Genomic DNA, 22,912 nt, shown 5'->3' with positions numbered 1-22,912 from the left:
CTGCTGGTGTGTTTAGATACACCGGCACGTGTGTTTGCCCTGAAATTCCCTGTTCCTAGTTTGACTCAGAATGATCCCTGACAGCTGCCACTGCCACAACAATGGGAGACAAAGCCAGAATGCTTCTCTGCCCCCTTCCAAGAGCTCATTAATCAGTTGTTAATTAACCTGATCCCTGCAGAAGTGTTGGGGAGGGGGCTGCGCCATGGCTGAGCAGGAGGCATGTGGCCAGTGGCAGTTGCCAGTGCCACGGTAACAGTTCCACGGTGGAACCCTGCGGTCACAACGCTGCGACAGCTCCCGGGGCAATTAGGCCTCGGCATCTGTCCTACAGGGATCTGGGAATGGTGGGCCACAAGATGGAGGCCCCGAGCAGCGTGCGGGGCCCCAAGGCTGACCTGAGCCAGCGCAGCCAGGAGATGCGTGTCCTCGTGGGCCTGCAAGGTGCTGCCTTGGGCTGCTCGGGGACAGGGGGGTCACAGCCCCCTTGTCCCACGCACTACCATTGGCTGCCTGATGTCCCCCAGAGCAAGGCGGGAAGATTTTCGCTCAGTCCTGCGAGGAAAAGCTCCGGCAGAACAGGGAGCTGCTCCCCAGCCTGCAGGCAGCCTTGCAGGAGGACTCCAATATCCTGAAATTTGTCCTGAAGGTACCAGCAGATCTCTCCTGCTGCACCCCTGCCTGGTGCTGGCCCTGCATCCCCAGTTCCTCCAGGAGCTGGTGGCACAGGCCAGCAAAAGATGTGTCATTCCCAGGCTGACAGTGACCATCTCTGTCCCTCCCCTGCCCACAGTACAACAAACTCCCCATTAAGGATGCTTTTGGAGAGGGCCAGGAGCTCGTTTCAGCCACTCAGAGCCTGGAGGTAACGGCAGGGCTGGGAGCAGGGGCTGGGGCTTTGGGGACACTGAGAAGAGCAGTGCATGGCAGAGGGACATGCTGCCAGCACCAGGACAACCCCACGGTGCTGCTGTGGAGGCATGGGGTGTTCATGTCTGGTCCCATGGGACACATCCATGCAGCCCCTTTGTCCCAGCAGACCTTGCTGTCCCACCCCATGTGTCCCTGGCACTGCCTGTGTTCCTACAGGGTGCAGTTGCATCCCTGGCAGAGATGCTGTCCCTGCCCTTCACTGCCTGTCCCAAGGTTGTGCCCTGGTTACAAACCCATGGAGATCGAGGCTGTGCCTACAGAGCTGCCTTTGCCCAGAGGCCTCATGCAGCAGCAGAGTGGTGCTGCTGCTCTCTGACAGCATCCCCCTCTGGGCCCTGGTCAATTTTATTGATCCCCAGCCCTGCTCCGTGTTATGTAGAGTCCCTAAGCCCAGCCCTGCCACCAGCAGTTGCCCTCTTCTGCCTTACCCCAGACAGCCCCCAGAGCAAAGCTCTCCCAGACCCCATCCTGTCAAACCAGTGACAACATCCTGGAGCAGCGTCTCAGTGTCCCCAGCTCTACCTTGGGGGCAGTTTTCTGGGCAGCATCCCATTCTGCAGCATCTAGCCTGGAAAATGGTCTCATGCCCATCCAGGTGGTCATAAAGAAGATCGAGGCCAAAATCCATGACCAGGTGAAGGTGTGTGACATGCTGGTGCACCAGCTGAAGCAATGGAGCCAAGCCAGGGACGAGCGCCAGAGGCACCTGCAGGATCTGCAGGATGCTGAGACAGACCCTAAGTGGCAAGAGCCTCAGTTGCAGGTACCCAGGAGCCCGGTGTGCCAACACCCATTAGGGCATTAATGCAGCCCCTGCACCCCCAGCTGGGCACTGGGCTGGGCACACATAGTCACTCTGTGCTTCCCCCGGTGTCTGCCCCAGACCATTCGCCAGCTGGGCAATGACATCGAGAAGATGCTCTTGAAAATTCACAGTGGAGAGATGGTGACCAACCTGTACCTGAGGCTGCAGGAGGTCCTGAGGAGGGTGAGCTCCTCCTCACTGTGCCAGTGTTTCACCTGCTCTCCCTGCAAAGGCACAGGGTGCCCAGGGGACTGTGTCCCAGGGGACACCCTGCTGGTCCCCTCCATGCCCTGTCACAGCACAGGGGACCCTGGCGGGTGACGTGCTGTGGCTCCCTGTGTGCCAGGAGCTGGTATACCTGCCTCGATCCCTAGACCTCCTATCTGGGATGACTGTGATGTACCATGAGGAGCTCACAGCCCGGACTACCCTCAAAGCCAACGATGTCATCAAGGTGAGATAACTCAGGCCCTTTCCCACCCTCCAGCGCCCACAGACAGCACCACGTCCCTGGGCCTGACAGCCTTCCTTCAGCGAGGTGCAAAAGAGATGGAGTTAAGGTTGCCCACAGCACCCAGAGGCCTTCACAGGTCCTCCCAGGTCTCCCTCTTGTCCCCTGGGGCTGGGGTCAACCTGTCTGAAATACCAGCCATGGCAAAGGCAGTGTGTCCCACACCCAAGCCCTCCTTGCCAAGCTTCCTTCACATCCTGTTTGCATGGACTGGGGTCACTTTTGACTCTGGGCATCCCAGGAGCTCATCCAGTAGCTCATATCACAGATTCATGAAAAGGTTTGGGTTAGCAGGGGCCTTAAAGCTCATCTCATTCCAGTCCCCTGCCATGGGCAGGGACACCTTCCACTCTCCCAGCTTGCTCCAACCCTCTCCAGTCTGACCTTGGACAATCCAGGGATCCAGAGGCAGCCACAGCTGCTCTGGGCACCCTGTGCCAGGGTGTCACCACCCTCACAGGGAAGAATTTCTTCCCACATCTCAATCTAAACCAATACTTGAACCTAATAACCAATCTGTAGAAAGCTCCAACTATCTTTGGCAGCAACTCTTCCCTTTTCCCTTTTCTGTTATGCTCCAGAAACTCATGACCGAGGCAGGACCCCGGGTCCGTGTGGAGAAGCAGCTCAGGGACCAGTCCCTGGCTGAGCAGAGGAAGCACATCGAGAGCCTCCGGCGCCAGGAGGAGAGCGAGAGGCAGCAGAGGCAGGTGAGCTGGGTGTGGGGCAGGTGAGCTGGGTGTGGGGCAGGCAGGGGCTGGGCTGTGGGGCAGGTGAGCTGGGTGTGGGGCAGGCAGGGGCTGGGCTGTGGGGCAGGTGAGCTGGGTGTGGGGCAGGTGAGCTCTGGGTGTGGGATGGGCACACCAGATGAGCTCTGGGTGTGGGTGAGCTAGGTATGGGGCAGGTGAGCTGGGTGTGGGGCAGGCAGGGGCGGGGGCAGCCTGTGGTGCTGAGCCCCCAGGGGTGACAGTGACTGTCCTTGCAGCAAGCTGTGTACATGCTCTCTGCAGAGCAGGACCAGAGCTCCTCAGAAACGGTGATGGGTGAGTGCCTGGCAGGGGGCAGGGCAGGGGCATGTGGGCACAGCCACGGACACCCTGCCCTGCTCCTTCCCTGCCACCCCAGGTGCTGATGTGGAGGTCGCCATGGCCAAGATGCAGCGCGAGGCCTTTGTGACCGACAAGATGGAGAAGGCAAAGACTGCCCTGCAGTGCTCCTGCCTCTGGGTAATGGAAAACCCATCCCTGCTAGAACCTGGGGCTGCTGGAGTGCTGGGGAGCTGTGGCCTCTCTGCTCCCCCCGTTTCACTGTGCAGTTATCTGCTCTTCTCTCCCTGGAGCCCCACAAAGCCCCTCTTTGCAGGCAGGCACTGCCCTTCTCCATGAGCAGAAACTACAGAGCTCCATGGTGCTGTAAACCCCCCAAGGCCCTGCTTCCAGCAGGAGCACCTTGGGCTAAGTCCTTGTGTCCCCCTTGGCCAGGACATCCCCAGCAGCATCCAGGCACAGAGGAAATCCCTGGGGAACCTGCAGCAGCACATCGATGAGTGCAACGAGAGGAAGAACATGCTGAAGAAGACGCTGCAGAAGCTGGAGTCGAAGCAGGCTAAACTGAAGTTTAACCAGCCTGTCAGCACCAACAGGTGCTGCTGGCCTCGCACAGTTGTGCCAGCCAGGCCACCATCCTTGGGGAAGACATGTCCCAACAGGCACCCTGACCACCAGCCCACTGCAGCCACGCACTCCTCCCACACTGGGAAGGCTTCTGAGCTCCCAGCTCTGCTGATGGCAGAGCAGAGCCCCCAAAGCTCCCACTGGGGTCCAGGATCTCCCTTTCTCCTTGCTTGGCATGGGAAGTGCTGCCAGCAGCATGGAGCTGGCCTGCAGTTGGGGTGGGGCAACCTGAACAGCTTTTGGAGCAGCTTTGGGGTGTCTCTGCACCCCTCTGCAGCTGTATGATGTGAGTGTGGCTGGCTCCAGGAAACAGGAGGAGGAGCTGAGGGACAACCTGAAGCAGGAAGAGGCCCGTCTGGAGCAGATGCGAGCCCAGATGCTCAACAACCAGAAGCGCCTGATCGAGTTTGAGAACATCATTGACAACATGTTCCTCCACCTGCAGGGCATCTCCATCCCTGGCAAGGTACCACGGGGCTCCAGGGGAGCAGGGCCATGCAGGTAGGTCAGCACAGGGACACCTGGCACGGCCGCCGCTGCCACCAGGGCCTGGCTGTCCCCACCAAGGTGGCTGTGTCTCCCCCAGGAGGACTCTGGTGCAGTGCTGGGGCTGGAGGAGAAGCTGCAGCACTGTGAGCAGAAGCTGCAGTTCCTGAAGGAGAAGGTGGCAGCCCGGCCCGAGGACAGCACCGATGAACGCAGTGAGGTACGGGGGCTCTGGCCCTCAGCGGCCCTGGGGACACACTCAGGGCCCTCACAGATGGCCACCCTAGCCTTTCTTCCTCAGCAAGGCCACAGGGAAGAGCCATGGAGCAGCTCAGCCCCGGATGGCACCGGGCCCCATGGGGTACCTCAGGTGTGGCACCCTTGGGTTGTAACACCCACCTGCCCTCCAGCACTTAACCCAGGCTGTCTTTCACAGACTTTTACCAAGGTCAGGAACATTCTGGAGGAAAGAACTGCAGGAGAAACACAGAACCTGAGGATTTCCTTTGAGGATGAAGATGCTATGGAAGATGGTAGGAGAGCACAGTGGGAACATGTCCTGCAGTGACTGTTCCAGCCCTGCCCCCTGGGAGGGGGGGAGTCCTTGTCTGTCTCCCACTGCCCCAGCAGACACCAACCCACATATTGCCTCCAGGGTTTGAGGCTGACCTTGGCTGTTTCCAAGGCTTCAGACGTGGGTGGTGTTTTTAGGCAGGGGTGGGGGAGAATGAAGGCAGGTGGTGTCATGATGAGCACCAAGCTACTGCAGGAAGAAGGAGAGATGTTGTGGTGTGGGGCAAGAGGGAACACCACCCTCATCTCCAAAATCATCCGATTGCGAAGAATAATCAGTGCTTGGTTTGGCCTGTGGATGCTCCTGGAAGAGGCAAAGAGCTTTTGGCAGCTCACCACCTTTCTTTAGCAAAGCAGGAGCTGTGCCACCACACTGCAGCTCCAGACCTTTATGGGAAGCCCCAGCAGTGTAATGGAGATGGGCCACAGTGGTGGTATCACCAGGTCCCACAGGTCACCCTGGGATGCTGGGCTGGAAAGGTCCACGAGGACTCTCCTGGATCCCACAAGCCCAACAAAATGTTGCAGCTCTCCCAGGAACATGGCCACAGCCAAGGTGGCCTCCAGAACTTCCCCTCCACTCTCCCCTCCAGACACCTTGGATTTTGAGGACGAAGACCATGACTACATCCCCAGCCGGGAGGACATCAAGAAGCAGGGGCAGCAGCTGATCCGCATGAACACCAGACGCCGCAAGAAGAAGTAGTGGTTTCTCCATGTGAGCTTTGAAGGCCTCAGGCCACCCCTTGTACCCTTTTCCCAGCAGGAGCACCTTGGGCTGAGTTTTCTCAGTCTGCTTTTCCCAGCAGGTTTAATAAATCAGATTTTCTTCATTCCTCTCACTTCCATGGTAAGGCTGGAACAGGTGTTCCTAGGTCACTTCTGTCACTCACAACATGTTGGGGTCCATCCTGAGGGGTTCTGAGCTGGGTTTGGAGGTGGGGATGGGCTGGGTTAGGAACAGGTTCAGCCCCTGGAGCAAAGCTGGGGCTGGGCTGGCTTTCTCACTCTTGGTGCTGTGGAACCATCACCTTCCTGGGACCTCTGATGCCTCAGGGGCTGGAGCCTGTCTGAGCCAGTGATGGGGAAATGTGGGGAATGGCTGAGTCCTTTGGGGTCCCAGGGTGGGGGTCCTCGTGTCCGCGCGTGGGAGCGGAAGGGCAGAGCCTGCCCGGGAAGGAGTGACCCAAAGCTGAGCTGAGCCCCCAGCCTGGAGCCTCTCCCATCCCTGCTCCTGCACTCATGTCCTGCAACTCCTGCCCTGACCCTGGAGCAAGCCCCAGACGTCACCAGGACTGCAGGAGGGTCTGGGGGATCAGGAATGTCCTAGTGTGTGACCCAGGACAGCAGAGGCTGCTGCTCCAGGGTGGGATCCCCAGTCCTGCTGAGGGACACCTGCCGTGTCCCCTCTCCTCTCGTGCTGCAAATAGATCGTGCTATTTCTCCAAGAACAGCCAGAACCGAGGGGCTCTGCCTGTGCTTCTGGACAGAGAGCCAGGACAGGGGCACCTTGTCCCCTTCCACATGGGAATGTCAGTGTCAGAGCAGACTCCCTGCCTCTTCTGCTCTGTGCTTCGTGCTGACATCATCAATGACATCACCAGTGAGGGGAGGAATGGCTGCTGCTCCCAAGCGTGTCAGCACTGCTCCTGGTGGGTCTCGTGGAGTGGGCACTATCTTCACAAAATACAACACAACCTGAGGTTTTTCCGAGAAGCTCCAGAAATAACATCACGTGTCAGTAAAGGCATCTCATGGAGCTTCCCAGAATCCACAGCCACAGGTGGGCTCTTCTGCAAGTAGAGACCAGGCTGTAATTGCACATCCATCTGTTCATGTCATGTTCTCGTGTGCCCACCATAGCCTCACAGAGGGAAGAGTTTCTTCCCAACATCCCATCTATCCCTGCTCTCTGGCAGTGGGAGCCATTCCCTGTGTCCTGTTCCTCCATCCCTTGTCCCCAGTCCCTCTCCAGCTCTCCTGGAGCCCCTTTAGGCCCTGCAAGGGGCTCTGAGCTCTCCCTGGAGCCTTCTCCTCTCCAGGTGAGCACCCCCAGCTCTCCAGCCTGAGAAATGTGTCAGGCTCTAGGTCTGGTCTTTCCACACTGGCTGTGGGGAACAGGGAAGTAGGAAAAGGTATGGAAGAGCTGGAGCTGGCTGGAGACTCCAGCCTGTGTCCCATTTTCTGGCTGGAAGGTAATTCAGGAGTGGTTTAGCTGCCTTTACAGGAGGGGCAGAGCAGCAGCAATGGGGTTTCACTTCTCTGAACTCCTCCTGCCCTGGACAGGGGATCCAAGGACTACCTGCTCCATCAAGAGCATCCACTGGATGTGCTCAGACACTGCATCCCAACCCCTTGTCACAGCTGCCAGAAGAGGGAAGGGCTGTCACCCCCAGCCAGCAGCTCCCAGGCATGCAGATGGAGCTGGGAGCAATCAGGGTGACTGCTCGTGGCTCCCCTGGATCTGGGGAGAGACAGAGCCCAGTGCAATTAGAATGACTGCTCCTGGCTCTGCTCCTGGCTCCCCTGGATCCGGGAGAGATGGAAATGGGAGCAATAGGAATTGACTGCTCCTGGCTCCCCTGGATCCAGGAGAGATGGCACCAGGAATGGATGTGACAAGTGGAGAAGAAGTACTAGGGAGGGGGGAAAGAGCCAGAGGCAGTACCTTGTTTCTGGATTTGAAAAGATGGGAAAAGGTGGGGCTGCAGGGGCTCTCCCATAGGGGAAAATATAATTAATTATATAAGGCACAAATGGATAAGAAGGGAAGGGAAGGGAAGGGAAGGGAAGGGAAGGGAAGGGAAGGGAAGGGAAGGGAAGGGAAGGGAAGGGAAGGGAAGGGAAGGGAAGGGAAGGGAAGGGAAGGGAAGGGAAGGGAAGGGAAGGGAAGGGAAGGGAAGGGAAGGGAAGGGAAGGGAAGGGAAGGGAAGGGAAGGGAAGGGAAGGGAAGGGAAGGGAAGGGAAGGGAAGGGAAGGGAAGGGAAGGGAAGGGAAGGGAAGGGGAAAGGGAAATGGAAAGGGAAATGGAAAGGGAAATGGAAAGGGAAATGGAAATGGAAAGGGAAAGGGAAATGGAAAGGGAAATGGAAAGGAAGGGAAATGGAAAGAAAAGGAAATGGAAAGGAAGGGGAAAGGGAAACAACAGGACTGAGGTCTCATTAGGTATTAGCATGGGTGGTACAGCCCAGGGAAGGAGATGGGAGATTTCCTTTTCTGCCCTAAGAAACCTCTATTCCCTTCTTCCAACCTTGGCTGGAGCTCCGGCGCAGATGCTGCAACCAGTGCCAGGGCTGGTGAGGAACCAAAAATAGGACATTGGGGAATTGCATGGAAGCATTTGCCACGTGGAAATAACAATCTTTGCCTTGGGAAGGCTGGGTTTGAGTGGGTTTGGGGCTTTTTATTTTTAAAGGTGTGATGAAAATCACATGGAATGGAGTGCAGGGAAGAGTGGGTACAGCTGGAGATGTCATTGGAGCATCAGTGCTGAATTTTATCCCCTGGGAAAACAGGAACTGGGTAAATCAGCCTGTCTGGGACCAAAAGTAGAGGCTCTGTTGGCTGTTCTGGGGAGGAAGAGGCAGCCAGGGGTTCCTTCTTGGAGCTGCAATGGTGGGATGTAGGAGGCTTGTGTATCCCAGCCTTTTGGGTGAGAACTGCTTCCAGCCAAGGAAGCACAAACATTTTCCATTCCCATGTTGATAAGAGGGTTCACGGGGGGGTGGGGGGGTTTGGGCTGGCATCACAGCCACAGCGGGGCTCAGCACGTTGGGCCAAACAAGGCAGTGCTGGTGAAAGAGGGAAGGACCCCAAGGAGGTGGAGTCTGTGCTCTGACCCTCAGCAAGGGGAGAAGTGGCTGGCAGCAGAGCAGGGGGTGGGGCTGGCAGGTCCCATGAGGCAGCTTTCCTCCACAGCAGAGACCATGGACCGCCTCAGACCATTTTGGTGCCTCCTCTGGGCCTGCTCTACCAGGTCCATGTCGGTTCTGGGATGAGTTGGAGGCAGCTCCAGAGGGGTCTCAGGAAAACAGAGCACCCCTCCCTCCCCTGCTGCCCACCACAATGGGAGGAGCCCAGGACACACTTGGCTTCCAGTGCCCATGGTCAGGTCATGTCCCGTTTGTCACCCACCAGAATCCCCAGTTCTCATCCATCCATCCATCCATCCATCCATCCATCCATCCATCCATCCATCCATCCATCCATCCATCCATCTATCCATCCATCCACCCCTCCCGAGCCTGTGCTGGCCCTGGGGATGGCCCTGTCCCAGCTCCCTGACCCTGCACTCAGCTTGGCAGGATTAGCCCAAGGGCTCTGTGGGGAGAAGGAGGGGATGCAGGGGCAGGGATGGGATATTGGGGTGCATGGTGGGATAATGGGATGCAGGTGGATGATGCCCTCTGGGTGGCAGCTGGAGATGCAGCTCATCCATCCCTGTGTTGCTCTGCCCACTCCTCCTGCTTCTCCACCCCAGCAGGTCCTAGGGGACCCAAACTGGGGTGACTGGGCACAGGTACTGGTGGTGTCTCCTGGCAGGGCTCCACAACTGGTGGGGGGACACAAGGGTGCCCAGGGGGGCAGCACGTGGAGGGCAATTCCATCCCTGCTCAGGCTCTGCCCTCCCCACTCCCATCCCAGCCCCATAGCAGCAGCATGCAGCACCCCAAGGCACATGAGAGGGGGAGACCCCTCCTTGTGCCCCCTCATCCCAGAGCTGGATCCCAAGGGGCTCTCCCACAACCCCAAGCTGGGTGTCTCTGTGAGTGCAGCACAACCCCCCTCAATATCCATTTTAAGCCTTTTCCAAGGGAACAGGATTTGGGACCAAGAGGCCACATGGTGGCCTACCACCAGCCTCAGAATGTGGGATGCCCAGGGCTGGGGATGCCCAGGGATGGGGGATGCCCAAGGCCATGGGGTGTCCAGGGATGGGGGATGCTCAAGGCCACAGGGTACCCCCATTTGGTGGAAGCCACAAGGGGTTGCAGACAAGCCAGGTCAGCCATATTTATTGAGAACGGTTGTGGAGGGATAAAAATATTTCCACTACTCTATAAGAATTTATAAACCTATACTCTCTGATCCGTTAATAAACGCCTCTAGGACCATCATGCCAGGGGTGGGGCTTCTGTAAGAAAATAGCGAGATTAAAAAAAGGAAAGCGCTAAATATTCCCTGCGGGGCCCTGCCCGGGGTGGCCCTGCCCACGGGGGCCACGGGACCCCCGCTGGCATGGGGACACGGGAGGCACAGGCCGGGTGCTGCCCTGGCACCCTGTGGCCCCACCCGCCGAGCCCCGGCCGGGCACGGCCTCCGCCAGCCACGCCCCACCCGGGGGACCCCGGCTCGGGGGCCGGATGGGGACAGGACACATCCCCACTGCTCCCAAGCTCCCAGTCCTGCTGCATCCTCACCATCCCCTGCGGGCTCTCCCGGACCCAGGAGGGGTTTGGATCCATCTCCCCGGGGATGCTGGAGAGGTGGCCAGGACTCACCCTGGGGACACACAGTGGGACTTTGCAGGAAGCAACACAGCTGGGGACATCCTTGGGGAGACAGGGACTCTACACAGAGCCCTGCAGAGTGGTGCCATGGCTGGGGACATCCCAGGGGGACACAGATGCAACACAGCTCTATGGGAGAGCAACACGGATGGGGACAGTCTGGGGAGGGGGGACAAGCTGCAGTGCTCTGCAGGGCAGCCACACCAACCGGGACGTGGTGGGGAACATGGGGACACCATGGGGGACATGGGGACACGCAGCAGCGCTTCGCTGGGAAGCAGCACAGATGAGGATATCCTTGGAGAATACACAGAGCTGCTGTGCCAAGAAGCAGCAGGGACAGGGATATCCTGGGCACACAGGACACCACAGACAAGCAAGTGGCAGCAGGGGCTGAAATTCCAGCCAGGGCCGGTGCTGTTGCCATGGGGTGAGAGGTGCCAGGGGCACAGGACATTCATTATTGCTTTACAGGGCCAACATCACAGCAGGCTGGGGGTGCCCAGCCTCTGATTTGGGGTTCAAGGGATTTTCCCTGGGGACACTGATTCCCTGATGCTCATTGTGCCACAGCCCTGCTGTCACTCAGTGGGGACAGGGTGAGGACATAGGGCTTGACACAGTCCCCCTGCACTGGTGCTAGCATGGAGCAGGATGGTGGCTGTCCCTTGGCTGTCCCTCCACCTTCTCTGTCCCCTGTGGTCCCCAGGAGCTGCTGTCCCTTCACGCCAGCCAAGGCCAGGGGAACAGCCCCGTCCCCCACAACAGCTGGCCCACAACAGCTGGGGCCTTTGGGGGGCTGGCACCAGTGCCCCCCTTTCCTCTTCCCTTAAGCCAGGGCCAAACTGAGCATAAAGGCAGTAAGCAGGGAGCCCAGGGTGACACGGGGACAAGGGACATGCTGTGGGGGCGAGGCTGGCCAGGGGCCTCCCCAGAGCTGTGGAGAAACAGGAAACCAAAGCCTGGGGGACCAAGCTGTCCCCAGTGAGTGGGGGGGAGCGAGGCAGGGGACCCCGGGTTGGGTGCCCTGTCCCTCGCTGTCCCCGGGCGTCCCCGCGGGCGCTGGAGGGTTGGATAAGGCGATGCCGCAGCTTAAGGTGGTGGGTGGGTGTTGGTACCGAGTCTGGCAGCGGGGCCGGGCGGGAGGAGCGTGATGTAAACATTTCTGATGGGGCCAGGAGCAGGAGGGGGAGGAGGAGGAGGAGGGACGGGCTAGTGCGTGTCCTTCATCTGCTTCTGGATCTTCTGGAGCATCTCCTGCATCCGCCGCAGCTGGAAGGGAGCAGAGCCGGGATTGTGGATGGTGCCAAGCCCCAGGCACGAAGCTCCCATGAAAATGGGGCTCGGGCTGGGCAGCCCAGACAACCTGGGATTGCCAGCCGCGGGGACGGGGGCAACCCTTGGATGCACCTCCAGACCCTGCCCGCTGGAGCAGCAGCCGCGGGGATGCTGTAGGAAGGGTGGCTCCTGATGGCTGTGCCATCGCCGGGCAGGAGGGAATGGGGACGGGGGTGTAGGGGCTCAGCCCGCCTCACACTCACCTCCTCGTCCTTCTCCCGGATGAGCTTCTCTGTCTCCACGTCCGGCACTGGAGGGATGACGGGGATGGGGAAGTCTGTCCCGCTCTCCCGGGTCAGCTTGCTGTGGGCAGAGAGAGAAGGTGGGGTTGCTGCCCCAGCCCCCCAGGGAGAGTCCCCCGCGGATGCCCCAACCCCTGCAGGTCCCCAGCAGCCCCTGCACAGCCCCTGGGCCCCATGGCTACCATCAGAGTGGCTTTTTCCAGGCAAGGGAGATGTGAGTGGCCCCAGGCAACCCCCAAACCTCAGCACCCCCAACCTGCCATGCACCAACCGGGGGGGACCCAGGGACTTCCTCCACACCCTCCCATTCTGGGTAGAATCCCACTGGGGTTGGGCTCTCCTGGGGCAGTATTTTCCCTGCTGCTTTAAAACATCAAAACCTCGGCATCTCCCCTCTGGCCCATTGGCCTCAGGATGGGCTCTCCAGGCACTCCACTGCCCTGCCAGCCCCAGGGACGTCCCACACCCTTTTCCCGAGCCTCTGCTCCCATTCACGCCCATTCCTGCCAGAGAGAGCCGCGAGCATCTCCCTGAGGCCGCTCAGGAGCTGGGCCAGCCCAGCTTGGCTTCTCCCATGGCCCGGGCAACGGGAGGGAGCAGCCCTCCCACCCATCTCTGGGTGACAACCAAGGCACCAACAGCGGCTGGCAGGGTCACACGTGCTGCCACGTGCCATCGCCACATGCCATGGCCAGCGCGGCCCCTCTGGGCAAAGGGGTGATGGACACGGGTGGGGCACAGGCGGGACGGGCCGACCCTGTCCCGGGCAGGACGGGCCATCCCTGCCCGCGGGGTCCCGCTGTGCCAGGGGCTGGGCCAGCGCCAGGACCGGGGTTTGACCGCCTCAGGAGCTGCTTTGGAAGGCGCTGCCATTGTCTCGGCTTTGGCCCTGGGGGATGTGGGGAACACGTGGAGCTCCTGCCAGCCCTGGCAGTGACACGAAGCTGGAGCCGGGCACCAGCAATAGGGTGAGCAGCAAAGGCTCTCAGCACCCTAAAATCGCATCCCTAGGGGGGCAGCATGGCAGGGGCACCCGTCACTTGGGCAGCCTTGGAGGCTCAGTGCCACCAAACAGTGACACATCCCCCAAACGTGGATGAGCTGGGGTGACACCATCAGCACACAGTGTCCTTTGGCACCCCAAGGGCAGCTTGTGTGGGACACGAGTGGGTGGCCACAGAGCTGGCTCTCCCCGAGGGCAGCTGCCTGGGCCTTGCTCAGGCACAGAAGGACCAAGACAGCGTTGGGTACCGACAAGCACTTTTATAGAAGAGCCACGGGGTGGCAGGGCAAGCAGGGCGAGGCCCGGGGCGGCCCCGGCCGGTCCTGGCTCAGTCGGCGGAGCAGTCCCCGCAGCACAGCCTCAGTACGGAGGGATGGCTCCTGCCCCGGGGCACACAGGGAGAGACGCTTAGAGGTGCCTAGAGAGGTGCCTACAGCCACTGCCAGCCCCCCACAGCACGGCTCGAGTCCCCCGGGACCCACAGAGCCTCCACTCTCTCCCACACTGCTCTGACCCACTGGGGACCCTGCTGCCGGGGGCTCCCTCAGCACCTCGGGGTGGCTAAAGTGGATGTGGGTGCCGTGAATTCGGCTGATCCGCAAGCAGAGCCTCAGCACTGGCTTTGGTTGGGCTCCTGCTCTGGTGCCGGAGCCTGCGAGGATGCAGGAGCTCCCTCCCTGTTGGAGCATCCCCCCACAGCCAGCCCCAGGGGGATGCAGGATCCTCCTCAGTGCTGAAACATCTCTGAGACACATCCAGCCCAGAGGGAACACGTGGTCCCGCTTGCTGCCAGAGCACACAGCCCATCCATCATCCCAGCCCCAGCCGCAGCCCTGGGGGCACATGGGGTCACCCTCACTGCTGGAACATGCCCCTCAAACTAGCAGGGTCCCTCTTGCTACCAGAGCATCCCCCCAGGCACCCTGGGGTCACAGGGTGCCCCCTCACTGCTGGAATATCCCAGCTAAGACACACCCAGCCTCGGGGTTTGCAGGGCCCCTCACTGCCAGAGCATCCCCAGGCACTCCCAGCCCAAGGGCACAGGGGGGCCTTCACCACACCGGGGCTCCCCAGTACAGCACCGGGGCTCCCCAGTACAGCACCGGGTCTCCCCGGCACTACCCCACGCAGAGCGCTGACCACACACAGCCACTCGCAGATGGTGGGGTCACCCCAAAAAGAGGAGCCCCCCGCCCCAGCCCGGCCCAGCACAGCCCAGCCCCAGCCCGACCCCAGCCCGGCCCGTACTTGCGGTTGCGCTCCTTGACCACCATGCGGGTCATGCTCTGGATGCACTGCGTGCGGTAGTTCTCGTAGTGCGTCTCCCGTGTCACGTCCTTCAGGTCCTGCATGTGCGTCCTCACCAGCATCGTCCGCAGCTTCACGAAGTCGCAGTGGGATGGGTTCTCCACTGTGGAGGACGCAGGGTGAGGGGCCACAGCCCGTCCCGCCCCAGAGCTGCTATGGGCGCACCGTGTCCCTGTCCCCAAAGGCCCGAGGCCACCAGGGGTGGCCCGGCGTTACCTTCCACGATGCCCCAGGGGTAGAGGCGCCCGCGGACGCGCCGGCCCTTGGCCTCCACCACCGTGTTGCTGCCGATGACGGCGAAGGGGATGCTCTCCTGCAAGGGCCGGGGGGATCAGCAGTGCCCTGCCGTGACCCCCACCTGCCAGGACCCGCATCCCTTCATGAGCCCTCCTCGGCTGTGTCCAGCACCCATTTGCCAGGATATTCCCAAGGCCTGGCTGTGAAGAGCCCCAGTGGGACAGCAGAGGTCATGGCATGGGTTTCTCCACCCAAGCCCCGACCCACCAAGCTGCAGGTGTCACCCATGAATCTTGGTGACACGTCTGGGTAGTGAGATATGTGTCAGCCCCTCCATGCTGGAGAGCTTGTGTGGCCCCAAAGAGTCCTGCAGGTACCCCAGGGTGACGTGTCCTCCTGGCCACAGGGCTGTGCCCCTCCAGTGGTGGAGCTGGAGGAGCCAGACCCACCTTCAGTGCTTGGTCCTGCAGCTTGAACTCCTCATCCTCATCTGAGTCGCACTCAGGGAATTGGTAGATGCGGATGCCGTAGTGTTCGATCTCCTCCCGGATCTGGAGGCAAATAGCTCCCTGAGGGCAGGGCTCTGGCCTTGGGAAGGGTGTGGGAGGCACCACACAGGGCCAATGGCCCCCAAAGGCCTGGTCCCACCAGACCAGATATCATGGACACCCCCAGTCCTTCCAACCCACAGCTGAGCCCTGGGCAGATGTGTCCTTGGTGGCCATGGGGGCAGCATGGTCCTCTACAGTGCTGCAAGCCTGGAAAATGCTCCAGGGCAAATTCCAGGCAGGAGACGGATGGAGACCTCAGGACACCCCCCATGCCCAGGGACCTGCTGGGACAGTTCCCAGCTGGCACATCTCCCCTCACCTTGTTCTTCATGCGCTCCACCTCAGTGGGGGTCAGGGTGTCAGCCTTGGCCAGCACGGGCACAATGTTCACGCGCTGGTGCAGAGCTCTCATGAACTCCACGTCCAGGGGCCGGAGCCTGCGGGGGGAGCCTGGTGAGCCCCGTCCCAGCGAGCCCCTGCCCCGCACCCCGGCAGTGCAGGCAGGGCTGCCCGTACCCGTGGCCAAAGGGAGAGATGAAGTAGATGCAGCAATGCACTCGGTTGTCCTGGATGTTTTTTCGGTTGAGGCCACTTTCGTCACGGAAATACTGCTCGAACTGCTGGTCGATGTAGTCGGCCACTGGCTTCCAGCTGCAGGGACAGCGAGGTGACACCGAGTACTCTGTGAGACCCCCCTGCTCTCTGTGGACCCCTCAATACCTTCATGGCTCAGCACCTAAGCCAAATGAACCATGGGCAACCCACCCACCACAAGGTGTCCAACCAGGGGAGACCCCCACCCCATGGCATTCAGCATCCCACCCACCCTGGTGGGACCCCAGCACCCCATGGCATTCACTGTCCCACCCACCCTGGGGACAGTCCCCACGCTGTGGCACTCACCACTCGGTGTTATTGACGGCATCCCCGAAGCCCGGTGTGTCCACGATGGTCAGGCGCAGCTTGACCCCCTTCTCCTCGATGTCCACCACGTGCTTGGTGATCTCCACCGTCTGCATGATGCGCTCTGTGGGGAGGGACACGTGTCACCACGGGGGACAACAGGGAGGGTGGAGGTTACATGGGGGCATGTTGCAACCCTCAACTGTCATTCCCTCACCCTGGAGGCTGGGTGACCCAGCTGGATCAGCTCTGACACACGTCATGCTCCAGCCCGGGAGAGGATGCTCCATGCTGTGGTCCCTGCATCCCCACAGATGGGAACCCATCCCTTGGTGGCTGTGCCACTGCCACCCCAGGAGCCCAGCTCAGGCAGCACATGGGTCTGCTGGGGCTGGGCCTTGCTGCAGGAGCATTTCAGGTGACCCCACAACTCCAGACTGCACGTGCCCCTTCACCCCAGGACCCTCCATGTCCCTGCATCCCCAGGGCTGCTCCTGCTGCATTGTGTGTTTTGGCTTTCACTCCAAGCAACGGAAACAAATCAAACAAACCCCTCAAACCCCTGGGGATTTGGGCTAGTTTGGGCCATTTTAATTCAAAAACTGGCTGCAGCTGAACTGGCACTGTGCCCCAGGCCCTGACTGTCCCCAGCCTCCCAGAAATGCTGCGGCTCCAGCCAATCCCCAACAAGCCAGGGCTTGTTTTCCCCATGGAAATAAAGTCCCCGTGGGGGGACCCCATCCTGTGGAGGGGGGTTCTCGCTGCCTCAGAGCGGTCCCCAGTGCCAGTGGGCAGCTGGCAGCACAGCACATGTCGTTTCAGGGGAGCCTGACTGGGTAGGGAGAGGGGCTGCATCCCCCAGGAGCATCCCTGGGCTCTGCCACTGCCTAGGTCACCCAGGACACCCCTGTGGGCCGTGACTGTCCCCTGACCTTCGGCGTTGAGCAGCTTGCGGTCCCTGTACATGTCCGTCAGGAAGAGGCTGTTGACCAGGGTGGACTTGCCCAGCCCGGATTCCCCTGAGAAAGAAGGACAAAGATGAGAGGGGCAGCCAGAGTACCCCCTCCCCAGTGCAGGGTGTTTGGGATGTAGAGTGGGGTCAGCACCCCAGGCTGGCTGGACCCCTGTACCTGCCACCATGAGGGTGAAGTCAAAGCCCTTCTTCACCGACTTGCGATGCACCTGGTTGGGCAGCGTGGCGAAGCCCACGTACTCCTTGTCATCCTGCAGAGGGCAGAGGGGACCTTGGACAGGGACACCATCAGCCCACCTCCTACCCTGGGAAGCCCCCTTTCCCCTGGCCCACAAAGGGATTCCTAGGGTTGGAGTTCCAGGGGATAAGGCCATGCCTGCCCAAAGACAAGATGGGAACATCCTCCATCCCGCAGACCCTCGCCCAGGTGTGTGTCCCTCCCTCCCCACGGACACATCCTGCACCTCGGAGGAGTCGTAGGGGTCCAGCTGTCCCCAGGGGCTCCGCGGGCGGTTGGGGCTGGGGGGCGGGGGGGCGGCAATATGCTGCTGGAAATCCGAGGGCCGAGAGCGGGAGAAAATCCTGGCGTCCCTCTCGTCACTGCCTTCATCTGGGGGGACCCTGGCCACGCTGCCCAGGGGGTGGCCGGGCTCCCGCCGGCTCTCCGGTGCCTCCACCTTCCTGGAGCTGTCAGCTGCTGGGCAATCCCGCAGGAACTGGGTCAGCTCACCCTCGTCGGAGTCCTCTTTCAGAAAACGTTTTATCTGGGAACCAAGGGAGGAGGTGACACTGGCGGTGACAGCGCCAGCCCGACGCGGCACCACCCAGCTCAGCCTCACAAGCCCCCAAACTGCAGCAGCCAGACACATGCAGCCTAAAGGTGGCAGGGATGGGAGGAGAGACGGGACATGGTCACCCCAGGGGACCTGCCACCACCCTGGGGACAGCCACGGGTACAGCCATGGGGATGGCAGCGGGGACAGCATGGTCCCGTGCACCTCGGGCGCTTACGACTTGCGGCGTGGGGACGGCAGCCAGCTCCTGGCACTCCGGGGGACAGGGGTAGGCACCTTCCCCCTGGGCACCCCGCCGCTCCTCGGGGTCTTCTGGGGCAGCCAGGACCCCCCCGCGCCCCATGGCCTGCCAGGAGGACAGGGAGGGGGCCGGGAGGAGGCAGAGACACCAAGAAGAGATGAAGAGAGAGACTGGGGGGTGGCCTGAGTGGGGCTGCAGCCGGGGGAAGGCAGATAGCGGGCAGGGGTCCCCTGGTGCCCATTTCCCCCGCCCACTGCCCGTTCACGGGGTGTCAGCACAGGGGCCCCCGTCCCCGCAGTCCCGGGAGAAAGCCAGGGCAGGGGACCCGGCCCAGAGACATGACCAGGACCCCGAACCTCCTTCCCCTGGCTCTTCCTGTGGAGCGGAGCGCGAGCAGCGGGCGGAGGCTGGGGGAGACAGGCACAGCTGCCCCCGAGCTGCTGCCCGTGGGCTGGCGGGGCTGGGACGAGGGACGGGAACGCCGGGATTGGGATGGCTCCATATCCTGTTTACAAGCGCTGGCAGGAGGAGACGCGTTCCCAAGGGCACGTCCGGCAGCGGCTCCCGTGGGAGCAAGCCCCGCTGCCAGCAGGCACCAAGGTCCCCAAGGTCCCAAGGCAACAGCCAGGCGACCGCACCCCCAAACGAGAGGCACGCAGGGGCCGGGGGAGCCCGTGACCCTGCGGGTTCCCAGCTGGGGGAGTGTCCCCCCAGACCGGGGCCTCGAGGCGAGATCCCTCCATGGGGACACGTGTCCTCCCCTGCGCCTTGTCCCCGCTCGCTGGCGGGGCGCGTAGCGGTGCCGGCGGCAAGGCGAGATGCGCGGAATTAGCGGGCTGGAAACAAGGTCACGACGCTGCTCGGGCTGAGCGCTCGCACGCCTGGCCCCGCTCCCGCTGCCCCCGCGGCCACAGCACGGGACCACGGGGCCAGGCTGGGGGACAGCAGGTGGCCCCATAGCGGGGGCTGCGGGACCCCCGTGCTCCCCTCTGCCCCAGGGGGTCCCGAGGGCTCGGTGGGTCTGTGTGACCGCAGCATCCTCTTCCTCCCCGCCCTTGACCTGGGGGGCCTCAGCGCCAGCCCCCAGCACAGCCCGGCCGGGACACTCGGGGATGGGAGGTGATGCCACCACCAGCGGCAAGCGCTTCCAGCCCTGCTGCCGCTCCATCCCCCGGGACCCCTTTGGGGCTCGCCCTCGTCTCCCACCCCCAGTGAAGCCAATAACTTTGGCAGTGCCGCGGCACCGAGGTCCGCGCCCCATCCTTGGGGGTCCTGCAGCAAGTGCGGCTTCCGGCAGGGCTGTCCCGGGGACAGAGGACCAGCTGTGGCACCATCCCGCAGAACCGGGGTAGTCCATGCCCCCCACCCCTTCTGCCCCCTCTCTCGCCCCACCGGGGACGGGCTCTGCCCCCGTACCTCTTGCCCAGGCTGCAGCTCGGGGCAGGTGGCCATGGCACAGCCAGCGTCGCCCGTGGCCAGCAAAAGACGCCGAGTGGCACCGGCTGCGCCGAGGGCTGGGGAGCAGCATTAGCATAACTCCTCCCTGGGCAGGCACCCAGGAGCCAGGCACGGCCCCTGCGAGGGGCACGGCAGGGGAGAGGGACCCCGGGCAGAGCCAAACCCAGCTCCTGCCTGGCTGGGGAGGTTTCAAGGACCAGCCGTCATTGGCCAAGAGAGGTTCTGGGGGGGCTGCAGGACCACCACCAGCATCGCCAGCACCCTGGGCTGAACGCAGAAATTGGCTACAGCCAAGGAGGACACTGTCCTCGGAAACACCTCTGTCCCAGGACAAAAATCTGCTCTATCCTCCATTCCGGGATAAAATTCCTCTCCATCCCAGTGCACGCCACGTCCACTCCCACTGCCCCCTGGAGCATTCCCCAACAGGGCTCCACAGCCTCTTTGAGGTCAGGAACCCAGTTTTCCCACACTTTTGCACCTGACACTTTAAGCTTTCCCATGTGGCTTTAAGCTCTTGCTTGAGCTGGGCCTGGCTGGGAAGGACCCAGGCCTGGCCTGGAAGAAGCAGGGATGCTGCCCACCACAGGGATCTCAGGCAGAAGCTCCAGCATTCCTGCCTCGGCTTTCCCGGTTCATCCCTGGGAGGTAAAACGTTAGCAGTGCCCCAGGAGGAGCCGTGGGTGGCAGTCAGGGTTCCCCAGCTGTCACTTCAGGGTCACCAGGGATGGTGATTCACCTTGATGCGTGTCGAGATGCATCAGAGCAGCTCAGGCACTATCCAGGGTCGCTTGGCCGCTTTCCCAGCGTCCCAGCCCGCACTCCCGGCAGGAGCAGGGATTTACGGCAGCGAGAGCCCGGGGCTGTGTCGGTGCCCCCATAAGCAGATTACACACGCGGCTGAGTGCAAGCCGGCCTCACACCCGGGCTGTCAGCGGCCCCGCAGCCCCAGCGAGGGCCCGCACGTGCAGCCTCGTCCCCGCCTGTCACTCTGCATCGCACCGTCCCCGCGCGGTGACAGCCCGAGAGATGCGGCGCGGGGGGACATGGGGGCAGCGGGCAAAGCCTCACCTAGGAAAGCCACCGGCTGCCCCTGAGCATTGTTCCACGGGTACCACATTCCCACGGGAAGTGTTTTCCCCGGCAAAGGAAGGGAACATCCCGGCGAGATGCTGTCCCTACCGCCAAGCTGACAGAGGCGTTCCCAAGCCCTCTAAAGGTGACACCCAGAATGCCACCCGCGGCACGGCCACTGTGTCACTGTGGCTGAGTATCCCAGGCATAAACGCTGTCCCAAAGGCACGAACGCCGCGCAGGAGAAGCCCCCAGCGAAAGGCCAGCGCTGCCCGGACCAGGCCGGCTCGCTAACAGGGAGACAGGACCTGGGCTGTGCCTGCCCGGCCCCGCCTCTGGGTGCACGGGATGCTCCCGCCGCAGAACCAGGGTTCCCCCAGCTCTGCCATCCCACCCCTCAGCAGCATTCCAGATGGGAAACTGAGTATCCCGGCAGCTCCAAGAGGAGCAGGGTGCCGGGCAGCCCAAGGATCTGGGGCAGGCTGTGGTGTGGTTCCCTGCTCTGGGCAGGGGGTCAGCACCAGGCAGGTGAGCACAGGGGTTGAGAGCCACAGCCCAGTCCCTCTCCCGCAGGGAATCCTCCATTTTGAAGGGCCTGTGAGCATCTGAGTGGGGACCCCAGGATGGGACCATGGCTCCCAGTGAGCCAGGACATGACAGCGAGGCCTGTCCAGGCTGGAAACCCGGTGACATCTCAGTACGTGGGGCTGGGCACTCAGAAATCTGACCCGCTCAGAGCTGGGAGCAGAGGCCAGGGGGGACCAGTGCTTATGCTGGTCCTCCGGGCCAGTTGGGAATTGCTTTGGGGACAGAGGGATGTGGCACTGGTGGCAGGGGCAGCGGCTCTGTCTCTGTGGGTCCTTCTGGAGCACCTCCAGCCCCAGCTCACCCCACGTGCACGGTTGAGGGAGCCCAGCTGCCCTCGGTCCCCAGCTGTGACTGCTGTCCCCCCCCCTCGCGATGTTTCGGAGGCTGGATGTGTGCATCCCACAGCCACAGTCTGGAGCCTGTGGGGAAGGCGCTCCGTTGCGACACGCTCCGCCAGCCGCCCTCCTCTCTGGTTTCGCTGCATCCAGCTATCCAGCTCCAGAGGAATGCTCCAGGCTGGTTCCCACGGCGGCTGCCGGGACAGCGCGGTCGCGGCGCTCCCCACCAAGGCCACTTGTCCCGGCGGCCACAAGTCGGTGCCACGCGAGCCACAGCCGCAGCCCTCCGTCCTCACCCCCACCCTGGACACAGCCCGAGGTCCCCGAGGAGACGTGGCCCGGCCGGGCGGCTTCTGGGGACCACCGCAGCAGAGGAGTGAGGCAGAACGGGAGATGCAGAACAAGCTCCAGGGGACTGGGAACGCCAGCGGCGGCTCCGGACCTTGCCGGTGAGTACAGAGCCGGCTCTACGCGTGTGACGGTCCCGGCCGAGGGCCCGGCCGGGCTGGCAGTGCCACCGGCGCCGCAGCCCGAGGACCTGCCAAGAGCTGGGAACCGATGCTCGGCACGGAGCCGCAGCAGAGCGGCTCTCGCTGCCCACGCACGGACACCCGTGGGAGGAGCGCGGGACGGGGGCATACGCAGGTGACGCTCCCGAGCGCTACCCTCCCGGATGCCCCGGTGAGGGGCCTGTGGCACCCCGCCTCCCCCGGGGCTGCGCCCTCCAGGGCCGGGCAGGTGCTGCCCCGCCGCCCGTGTCCCCCCCGCGCTCCGCTGCGGCACCGGCGGCCCCAGTCCGCTCCGCCCCCGCGCACCGTCACCTTCACGGAGGGCAGCGGGCTGTGGGAACCGGCCTGGGCTGCGGGAGCGGGAGCGGGCCGGTGCCACGGTGCGGGGCGGTGCGGGGCAGCCCGGGCCGGGCCGGGCCGGGCCGGTCCCACGTCCGCGCCGGCCTTACCATGGCTGCGGCGCCGGGCGCCGTCCGGGAGCGGCGGCTGCCGATGGGCACGGCCGGGCCCCGCCGCGGATTAGCAGAAATAGCAGCGGCGGGGGCGGGGGCGGCCCCGGGGCGGGGCGGGCGGGGGGGCGGGAGGAGCGGCGGCTCGGCATCACCGGCAGCGGCACCGGGCAGCGGCACCGGGCACCGGCACCGGCACCGGCACCGGCACCGGCACCGGCACCGGCATCGGCATCGGCATCGGCACCGGCATCGGCACCGGCATCGGCAACAGCGCCCGGCACCGCGCACTGCACACGGGTACAGGCAGCGGCGCCAGTGCTCGGCGCCGGCCCCGCAGCGATGTGCACCGGGCAACAGGACCGGGCACCGCACACGGGGCACTGGCACCATGCGCTGGGTACCAGCACCAGGC

At 62.7% G+C, this 22,912-nt stretch overlaps 2 protein-coding genes across 5 annotated transcripts; one reads left to right on the top strand and one right to left on the bottom strand.

The window, feature by feature from the left end:
* The first annotated feature begins 33 nt into the window (after positions 1–33).
* On the top strand, positions 34–5,823 carry CCDC183 (coiled-coil domain containing 183). 3 transcript variants are annotated; one of them, XM_059866167.1, is made up of 13 exons: positions 34–649; positions 794–865; positions 1,529–1,696; positions 1,817–1,921; positions 2,085–2,192; positions 2,831–2,959; positions 3,235–3,292; positions 3,375–3,475; positions 3,731–3,891; positions 4,229–4,388; positions 4,509–4,628; positions 4,845–4,941; positions 5,575–5,823. In XM_059866167.1, exons 3-13 carry the CDS (start codon positions 1,583–1,585, stop codon positions 5,685–5,687), a joined length of 1,266 nt encoding a protein of 421 aa, XP_059722150.1. In that variant the 5' UTR covers positions 34–649; positions 794–865; positions 1,529–1,582; the 3' UTR covers positions 5,688–5,823. The 3 variants fall into 3 exon arrangements, 2 of the variants coding, with proteins under 2 accessions (XP_059722150.1, XP_059722151.1); XM_059866168.1 differs by having other exon boundaries at positions 756–865; XR_009489193.1 differs by lacking the exon at positions 5,575–5,823 and having other exon boundaries at positions 4,229–4,423.
* A 4,146-nt stretch (positions 5,824–9,969) lies between these two features.
* Positions 9,970–22,593, bottom strand: SEPTIN4 (septin 4). Of its 2 annotated transcripts, none has more exons than XM_059866016.1 (12): positions 22,498–22,593; positions 17,511–17,810; positions 17,204–17,297; positions 17,006–17,092; positions 16,074–16,197; positions 15,687–15,821; positions 15,490–15,607; positions 15,069–15,170; positions 14,599–14,695; positions 14,323–14,485; positions 12,033–12,132; positions 9,970–11,763 (listed from the first exon to the last, which is right to left on the bottom strand). In XM_059866016.1, the coding sequence occupies exons 1-12, from the start codon at positions 22,498–22,500 to the stop codon at positions 11,704–11,706; spliced, it is 1,383 nt and encodes a 460-aa protein (XP_059721999.1). In that variant the 5' UTR covers positions 22,501–22,593; the 3' UTR covers positions 9,970–11,703. The 2 variants fall into 2 exon arrangements, with proteins under 2 accessions (XP_059721999.1, XP_059722001.1); XM_059866018.1 differs by lacking the exon at positions 22,498–22,593 and adding an exon at positions 18,058–18,198.
* Positions 22,594–22,912: the final 319 nt, after the last annotated feature.

Source organism: Haemorhous mexicanus, chromosome 22, assembly GCF_027477595.1.
Source record: "Haemorhous mexicanus isolate bHaeMex1 chromosome 22, bHaeMex1.pri, whole genome shotgun sequence".
In the NCBI taxonomy this organism is placed as follows: Eukaryota; Metazoa; Chordata; class Aves; order Passeriformes; family Fringillidae; genus Haemorhous; species Haemorhous mexicanus.
The sequence above is the reverse complement of the archived record's forward strand: the minus strand, read 5'-3'. Positions and strand labels throughout refer to the sequence as shown.

Excerpts from the sequence above, each read along its gene's own strand:
- CCDC183 (XM_059866167.1), top strand. The coding sequence starts at position 1,583 with ATGCTGGTGCACCAGCTGAAGCAATGGAGCCAAGCCAGGGACGAGCGC. Across the intron at positions 4,629-4,844 it reads GCACCGATGAACGCAGTGAG|ACTTTTACCAAGGTCAGGAA; the intron begins GTACGGGGGCTC and ends TGTCTTTCACAG. Across the intron at positions 4,942-5,574 it reads TGAAGATGCTATGGAAGATG|ACACCTTGGATTTTGAGGAC; the intron begins GTAGGAGAGCAC and ends TCTCCCCTCCAG.
- SEPTIN4 (XM_059866018.1), bottom strand. The coding sequence starts at position 18,183 with ATGGGGCGCGGGGGGGTCCTGGCTGCCCCAGAAGACCCCGAGGAGCGG. Across the intron at positions 17,811-18,057 it reads CCGTCCCCACGCCGCAAGTC|ATAAAACGTTTTCTGAAAGA; the intron begins GTAAGCGCCCGA and ends CTTGGTTCCCAG. Across the intron at positions 17,093-17,203 it reads CTTCACCCTCATGGTGGCAG|GGGAATCCGGGCTGGGCAAG; the intron begins GTACAGGGGTCC and ends CTTCTTTCTCAG.